General features: G+C 57.9%; 1 protein-coding gene across 3 annotated transcripts in view; it reads right to left on the bottom strand.

The window, feature by feature from the left end:
* The window catches only part of PVRL2 (poliovirus receptor-related 2 (herpesvirus entry mediator B)), a 26,847-nt gene extending 18,864 nt beyond the window's left edge, over nt 1–7,983 (bottom strand). Inside the window, exon 1 of one of the 3 annotated variants that reach the window (XM_012653474.1) lies at nt 7,620–7,983. In XM_012653474.1, the coding sequence (XP_012508928.1) occupies nt 7,620–7,707 (88 nt within the window). In that variant the 5' untranslated portion in view covers nt 7,708–7,983. Of the gene's footprint in view, nt 1–5,906; nt 5,926–7,619 lie in introns of those variants that run through there. The other 2 variants (XM_012653472.1, XM_012653473.1) reach the window with 2 other exon arrangements.
* Between the last annotated feature and the right edge of the window lie 530 nt (nt 7,984–8,513).

Genomic DNA, 8,513 nt, shown 5'->3' with positions numbered 1-8,513 from the left:
CTTTCTATTTTTTTAGTAGAGACAGGGTCTCGCTCTTGTTCAGGCTGGTCTCAACTCCTGACCTTGAGCGATCCACCCTCCTCGGCCTCCCAGAGTGCTAGGATTATAGGTGTCAGCCACCATGCCCAGCCTCTCAGCCTGTTTTTTGTTTTCTCACTTTTAATAAAAACGGGAACAAGGAAAACTGTTTCTCTGCTGTGCAAGGCAGTACAGTATAGCGACTGAGGGTGTGGACTTGGTGGGTTCAAATCCTGGCTCTGCCGCACATTGGCTGTGTGACCTTACACAAGTCGCTTAACTGCTCTGTGCTCAGTTTCCCCAGCTGTAAAGTTAGGATAATAACAGAGCTCCCTTCCCAAGGGCTGTTAAAAGGATGAAAGAATATTTGTAGAGCACTTTGCAAAGGCCGACAGGAAATGTGACATCCATGCTTATTAAGTAAACACAGTGAGGTCAGTATAATTACAAGTGGCCCCTGACACTCAGCTCTGAGGTGAGGAAAGGTCAAGGGCAACTTCTGCCCAGCTCTGTCTGACCGAGACACGCAGGAACCCAGAGAACATTACCAGGTGACCCAAATAAATAGAGTCCCCAGTGTGCGGCAGTCCCTTGTGTGGGGACAGTCCCAGGGACTCTGGGTAAGAAGCCATCAGTGAAGGCCCACGTGTGATACACCACCTCCACAGAAGTCCCACAACTTGTTGCAACCAAGTGTGCCACCTTGGGGGCAAATGAGGAGGCTTTTCCCCTCTGGAGAGGCTGCGATGTAAAGCGTGACAGTCCCTGCTGGCTCTGTCCCTGGAGAAAAGAGAAATAGCGCACAGCAGTCTGAGCTATGCAAAATTTATCAGGCCCAGGGAGACAGGAGTGTGGGACTTCAGTCAGGAACCCAAACTCCCCAGCCCTGCTGGGGACAATTGTTTAAGGACATTTTGCTCCAGACCAGCTCCCTCGGCCGTTATCTTCACGTTCATGGAATTTGTGACACAGAGCCAATCGATAGCTTATGTTATTTAACGTAAATTCTTGGTAGCAACTTGGAACTGCCTCTTCTTTTTCCCTTAAAGAGTCCCTCGCCACTGCTTTCGAGGAGTGTATATTCAGGGCAACTTGAATCTGTGTTCCCGGGAGGCCATCCTCAAGCTTTGGGCTCGAAATCAACTCTCTACTTAATCACATTTTCTGAATCTCATTATTTAAGGTTGACACCTTTCCAGCTGGCGACCTCGTTTCTAAGCCTAAGTCGCTCCATCTATAAAATGGGGATGTTTCAGCCGCCCTGCAGGGTCCCTTGTGACAATTCCGTGGAAGGATTTTGTCATGAAGTTTGGCACGGGCCTGGCACAGGCCGATCGAGCAGACGGGGTCAGCTCGCTGCAGGCCGGAGCTGGCTCTGGCGTGCATTTGCTTTGGCCCACACGCTGTTGTTCCAAATGTGAATTAGCAGCCAGCACAGAAGGGTCTGGAAACAGCACATCAAAAACTCCAGACAAAAACCAGGATGTGGGGCTCCTGGGGGCAACAGCTGGGCGGGGCTAAGGAAGGACCGTCCCCCTCCTACAGGGTGCTCCCTGTCCTGCCCACCCCCGCTCCCTTTGTTGTCAGGACCCCATCACCCACCTGGCCCCCAAAGGCACTGAGTTTGGGATCAGGGTCCCCAAAGGCTCTGTTCCTTTCTAGCCATAGTCAGGAAAAGTCAATCAGGCCTGCGTGAGCTGCAGACACAGGGCGGATCAGGGAAACGCAGCAGCTAGTCATTCTTTCACACCCCACAGGCCAACTCCAAGAAACAAATAGTTATTCAACAAACAGGTCCTGGGTGCTAGAGGGTCAGCCCCGCAGGAGAGGAATTTGTCTGTCTTATTGCCTGCCGTGTCCCCTGCACCTATGATACTGCCTAGCATGTAGTAGGTGCTCAGTAAACACTGCCGAGTGACTGAGTATCAGGCCCTGTGCTAGGCGCGGGTGTCAGAGAAACGACAGGACAAATAGGTGCTTGTCCTCCAGGGCTGACATTCCGATGGGGGAGACAAATGTTCCACAGATAATTATCACCAGGAATTCTACAAGGTGGGGGTGGGGAAAGGGGCCTGACCCATCTAAGGGAGGGAGGCAAGTGCTGTGATGTCAGCCAAGCTCACAGCAACCTCCAACTCCTGGGCTCAAGCGATCCTCCTGCCTCAGCCTCCCCAATAGCTGGGACTACAGGCACGTGCCACCATGCCCAGCTAATTTTTTTTTCTATTTTTAGTCGCCTGGCTAATTTTTTCTATTTTTAGTAGAGACGGGGGTCTCGCTCTTGCTCAGGCTGGTCTCGAACTCCTGACCTCAAGCAATCCTCCAGCCTCCACCTCCCAGAGTGCGAGGATTACAGGCGTGAGCCACCACACCCGACCCAACAGTCCATTTTTAAGACATATTCATCTCACGAAGAGGCTCAGGATCGAGCCTGGGGGTCATCGTGACTCCTTTCTCTCATCCGACAGGCAACCCATCAGGAAATCCTATCAGCTCCGTCTTGAAAATTTATCTACAATTGCACTACAGTGGTCCACAAAGCCCTGCATCTTCTGCGTCCATTCTTCTCTGACCTCATCTCCCCCCTCTCTCCCCCCAGCTCACCCTGCTCCAGCCACACTGGCCTCCCCACTGTTCCTCCAAGTGCCAGGCAAATCCCACCACCACAGGGCCTTTGCACTTGCTTTCCTTCTCCCACCCCACACCGCTCTTCTGCACATGTCCCCAGGGTCCCCTCCCTCACTTCCTCGGTGAAGCGCTCCCTGACCACCTCCTTCTTGGTAGTAACAAGGACTCCCTGACCCCGCACCATTTCTCCTCATAGCCGCGATCGCCACCTGTCCTATGCAAGCCCTATCTTCTCGCTAGAACATCGGCGCCTAGGGGCAGAGAGCTTTGTCTTGCTCACGTGTTGACTGACTGATGAAGATGGGGTACCAGCGGCGCCCTGGATCGCACAGGCTGAGGCTGATTTTGAGTTTGGCCTTTTTCCTGAGGGCACTGGGGAGCCATGGAGAGTTATGAAGTTGGGATGGTTGCAAGCTGGAGGCTGACAGGCTGTGGCGGTGAGGGGGACAGAGGTCTGGGCTGGTGCCAAACACCGGTCTGTGTTTCCGGTGGCGGCAGAGGAAATGAAGCCAGGAAGATGGCTGGGCTAGAGTTAGGACCCCATGGCCCAGAACACTGCTGGGCGGGTGCCTGTGCGCTGACCTTGGCTGGGACATGGCACCAGAGCCAGGGACTGTGGCCACGAGAACACTGGCCTCTGTCAGCGTAGCGTCCCTGGGCAAGCCAGACTGGTGACACCTTCATGAGGTATCAGCTGGTTCCCCAGACAAACTTCCTTTTCCTGTGGACTTGGCTTGCAGGCTTCCTGTGGTGGCAGAGTCGGGGGGCTGCCCAGGGAATTGCGTGAGCCCAGGGGAGGACTTTGGGGGACAGAGACATAAAGTCCGAGGCTCTGAGATTTAAGCAGGGGTAGACCAAGGCAAAGAGGAGGGTGCATAGTGACTTATGGAACCCTGGAGGAGGAGGGGTGGGGGCCTGGACCCCTGGGTCCTGGGGGAGGAGGGGCTGGGCCTGGACCCCTGGGTCTGAGGGAGGGGGCGGCTCAAGCCTCGGCTCCTGGACCAGCTCCTGGACTCCGGCCTGGCTGGCTCCTCAGGGCTTGGCTTGCCCCCTCCGGACCTATAAAACACAGCGACCCACCCTCCCATGGCAGCGTGCGGCAGGACTCGAGTAGGCCCTTGAAGGCTGCTGCCTCAGCCACCTCGTTAATTAATTAATTGCATTAATCACAGTGCTCACCCCCACAGCGGAAATCCGGGAGCCGGTCTGGGGAGTGAGCAGCCGCCGCCGCCAGGACTCTGGGCTGTCGATCTGTGCCTGGATTTCTGCACCTGCCTCCCAGCCTCTCCCAATCCCCCCACCCCCAATCTGTCTTTGCTGGTGCTCATCACTCAGTGCTGGGCAAGATCCGCCCCCTCCCAGGGCTGAGATTTCCCTCCTTTTCTTCCTCTCTGCAGGGCTTGACCCCCACCGCCAGCAGGCCTCCCAAGTGGGGTCTGATATGTTTCGGGATGAATCTCCAGGACTGCTCTTCCTGGCTCAAGCCAAGGGGACAGCCCGGTCACTGGTCTCCACCCAGTTGGAGTTTACATCGCAGTGTCTCTGTCTTTCAGAGACTCTGGGCTCCCCCTTCTTGCAGGTCTTGCCTCTTGAAAGCCTTTTAATTCTCTCCCTGGTATCTCTTAGTGTCTTTTTTCTGTGTCTCCCAAGATCTCTTGTATCTCTCTCTGTGTCTACTTCTTAGGGTCCCTGCCCCTCCGTGTCCTCCAGTTCCCAGGGTCTCTCGTCTCTGCCTCTGTCTCTCTCAGGGTCTCTCACATTCTCTCCTTTTAACAGGTTTACTGAGATATAATTCCCATATCCTATAATCCAGTTACTAAAAGTGTACAGTTCAATGGCTTTCAGTATATTCACCATCGGTCACCACAATCAATTTTAGAACATTTTTATTAGCCCAAAAAGATATCCTGCACCCCTCAGTCATTTTCATATTCTCTTTCCTCTGTGCCTCCAGCATCTGAGGTCTCTCTCTGGGTCTGGGTCTCCCAGTCTCTGGAATCTGACTCTCTGCATCAAATTCCTGGGGGCTCTCGTCTCTCGAGTTCTCTGGTCTACATCTCTCAGGGTCTCTGCTTCTGCCTCCTGGGTCTCCAACCCCCCATCTCTGACACACTCTCCACTGCCTGGGCCATCTTGCTGGGTCCCCTCTTCTCCTCCCCCTCCTGCTCCATTTCTCAGCATCACTGGGACATTAAAAATGTAACAGCGTCCCAGGCAGGGGCGGGGGAGCCGGCTCTCGTGTCCAACTCTCGGTCCCATCTATGTCCACCACCATCTGTGACCCCCGCACACTCTGGCCCTGAGACTCCCTGTGCCCTGACCTCCCCGGGTCATGGCATCTCCATTCTCCCACGGTTGGGGTCTTTTGGGCTCCCTGCCCAATGCCAAATCTCTCTCCTTGGCTGTTTCTGCCTTCATCTGGTTCTATATCTAGCTCCCTTCCCCCACCTTTCTCTGTCCCATCCGTGTCCTCTGCGCCATCCCTGTGACTATATTTCATCCTCCCTCCATCTCTCGGTTCCATTCCTAGATATGCCTCCGACCCCTTCCCTAAATCTGTTTCTGATTGCCTCCCTCTGTTGGCTTTTGTCCCCATCTCTGTCCCCTCTGTGTATGCCCCCACTTCTCCTCTGCCCAGTTCCCCTTTCCCTAATGAGAGGAGACAGCCAGGCTGCAGTCCCCTCTCCTCCCATCCCCCTCCACTTCCGTGGGGCTGACAGGGACAGCAGCGAGATCTGGGGATGACTGGGGAGGGGAGCCGGCCCAGCCAGGGGCCCAGGTGGTGCACCCTCATCCCCTGAGGAGCCAGGGGGTGGGCAGAGGAGGGAAGACAGGTAAACAGAGAAGGATGGAAAGGAGGAAGACGGATGGGAAGAAGGGAAGAGTGAAAGAGCTTGGAGAGAGATGGAGGGAAATGAGAAAGCCAGAGGGGAGAGAGAGAGAGGGTGAGAAATGCAGAGAAGGAGGAGAGGAGAGAAAGTGAGGGAAGGAGGGAAGGAAAGAAAGGAGGGGGAGAAGGGGAGAGAGAGAGAGAGAGAGAGAGAGAGAGCGCCAGCCTGCCCACAGCAGAAGCAGAAGGATGGAGGGTCAGGCAAGTGGCAGGTCCCCTTCCGAGGTGCTAAGAGCTCACAGGGGATCAGTGGGAACTCTGAATCTCCCAGATGGTCCTGCAGGGCAGGGATGGTTATCTCTGTTTCACAAGGAGGAAATGGAAGCTCAGGGGCACTTTCTGGCTGGAGCACACCCAGTGAAGAGCTTACATCTTGAGAATGTCACTGGCCCGTTCTAAAGCTGTTTCCTCATCGGCAAAATGGTAACAGGAACAAGATCTGTTTCCCAGGGTGGTCTGGAATCTTCTGTGAGATCATGCACCAAGTCAGTGCTAGGCTCAAGGTCTGGCGGATTCTGAGAATTCACCCAGAGGTGGCAGTTTTGATCCCATCTCAGAAGGGAGAGGCAGGGGATGGAAGAGGCAGTCCCCAGCTCCGGGTCAAGACTGGGAGACAACTCAGAGACAGCTCTGGGAAAATGAGGCCAGAGGAGTGACTAGGGTCGCCCCAAGATCCCCCTTGAGCCCTCTTCCGGGCAAACCCTTGGGAAACCCCAGCATCCCAGAGTTTGTAGCTGAGAATAAACAGCCAGGTCACCTGCAACGGGCGGGCCCGCGCCTCTTTCACCTGTTTTCTCTCAACCCCTCCCTCCCCAGGGTGCCGCGCCCCTCCCCTAGTTGGGGGAGACACGTAGGGGGTTCAGAGCAGAGCTGAGGGAGGGGCGGGGGATTAGGGCGGCGGCTCCACGGGTCCACCTCCTGCAGCTCCGAAGACAAAGGCGCTACAAGAAGAAAGATAAGGTCCCGAAACTCGGGAGTCCGGAACCGGGAGCCAGGAGAGCGCCCGCCCCGCCCCTCCCCTCCCCGGCTCGGAGAAAAGTGAAACCGGCAAAACTTCCCCAGGGACGTCCCCACCGACCGTTCACTGAAGGAGAGGGAGGTGGTCCCTGCCTCCGGGACTCGGCCTCCTATTCTACCTGGGACTCAAACGGACGGAGCCTCCAGCCTCCAGATTATATCCGGAGCCCAAGAGACAGGGTGCCTTGCCCACACTTATATCTGGGTCTCAGAAGACATTCCTCTGCCCACAGTTAAATCTGAAGCCCACGAGATCGAGCCTCCTGCCCCCAGTTCTACCTGGAACTCAGGAGACGGATCTCCGGCTCACACTTAAATCTAGAACCCACAAATGCGAGCCCCTCCTGCCCCAATTTTACCTACGCCCCAGCTAAACACAGCCCCTGCCTCCACTCGACGGGCCCTCGACTCCTCGAGGTCCGGGATTGGAGACCTGAGCTCAGGCCCTTCCCCCAGGTCGTCCAAACTCTTATCCTCGCTTTCCCAGGGACCAGAAGTCCGAGCCCCGAGCCCCTGATCTAGAGGACCTCGACATCTGGTCCCCTGCCCTCAATTCTCTCCTGGCCTCAGACGCCCAACCCCGCAAGAAGGAAAAATGGGGAGGGTGGTCTCGCCTCATCATCGCGACCCTCCTGCGGGGGTGGGGGGAACATTCCCCACATTTCTGAGGGGGGGAGTGGAGGCGGAGTAACTCCTCCGCGCTCGGGGTGGGGAGGGGGCGCAGGGCCACCAGCAGACCTGGGATTTAACCCTTTCGGCGCGAGTATCTGAGGAAGGGGGAGGGGGAAACCGAGAAGTCCGGCAGGGAATGAGCAGCTGGGATTAAGCAGGGTGTGAGGGTGAGAGGGATGCAGAGAGGAGGGGGTCGGAGTCTCAGAGGGAGACCGGGTGTGTAGGGGGTCGGAGTCGGCGAGGCCTGCCAGAGAGGGGGCTTGAGGGGGCACGAGGAAGGGGGTAAACTAGGGTGAACTGGGGTGGGGCGGGGGAGGGTGCTCAGGCTTCCCCCGCTCCGAAGGTAGGGGAGGAGGGTCCCCGTGTGGGGTGGGGGGCGTCCGCAGTATCTCACCGGTTTCCCGGAGCAGCAGCAGTAGCAGCAGCGACAGCAGCGGCGTCGGCGACGATCTCGACGGCAGGAGGGCTGCGGCCCGGGCCATGGAGGGCCCGGGAGGGGACTGGGCCCGGGCGGGGGCCTGTGGGCCACTATACGAGCGCCTATCGCCTGGGTGGGCGAGCAGGTGCCTGAGGGGCTCCGGCTCCGGCAGGTTCCCGCCACGCTCTGCTGTCCCGGCTCTGCTCTCCTGGCCCAGCGAGCTCTCCCCGCCCGGCTTTCCCGGATCGGCGCCCCCGGCCCCTTGCTTGGCTCTGGCGGTTCGGACTGCTGACGTCACAGGATCCACCCCTTCCCTCCCCACAGCCAAGCAGATCCTGGACTCCGGCCGCGCTGCCTCCCGGCGTCCTGACCCCGCCCCCCGGATTCCATTCTCGTCACTCCCTAGGAGTCTGCACCCGCCCCTCCCCCGGAGTCTGTGATCGCCCCTCCCCCAGAGTGCTCTCTACCTCTCGGGTATTAAGCCACGCCCCTAGCGTTCTAACCACGCCCCTCTGCTCCGTAGGCGTCTCCCCCCCGCCGGGCTTCCTGCGGTCTGGCCCGTCCGCTAAGGTTCTGCCACGCCCCCTTTGGAGCTTCCGGCCGACCCGCCCCTGCGAAGTCCCGCCCGCTGCTTCAGTCCCACCCCTCCCCTGGAGCCCCCCCCACCGTAGTCAGCCCGTCTATTCGCCGCTCAGTCCGGCCTAGCCTCAGCCTCAGCCCCGCCCACAGTTCTAATCCCGCCCTCTCAGTGCAGCCCTGACCCTCTAGTCACACCTGCGGGAGGCACGTGGGTTCGCATGGGCCCGCCCCTTCTGGAGCCCCGCCCCCACCCCGGGGGTGCAACTTGCCCCAGGCGTCGCCCCTCGCCCT

Source organism: Propithecus coquereli, unplaced genomic scaffold, assembly GCF_000956105.1.
Source record: "Propithecus coquereli isolate 6110/MARCELLA unplaced genomic scaffold, Pcoq_1.0 Scaffold42, whole genome shotgun sequence".
Classification (NCBI taxonomy): domain Eukaryota; kingdom Metazoa; phylum Chordata; class Mammalia; order Primates; family Indriidae; genus Propithecus; species Propithecus coquereli.
The sequence above is the reverse complement of the archived record's forward strand: the minus strand, read 5'-3'. Positions and strand labels throughout refer to the sequence as shown.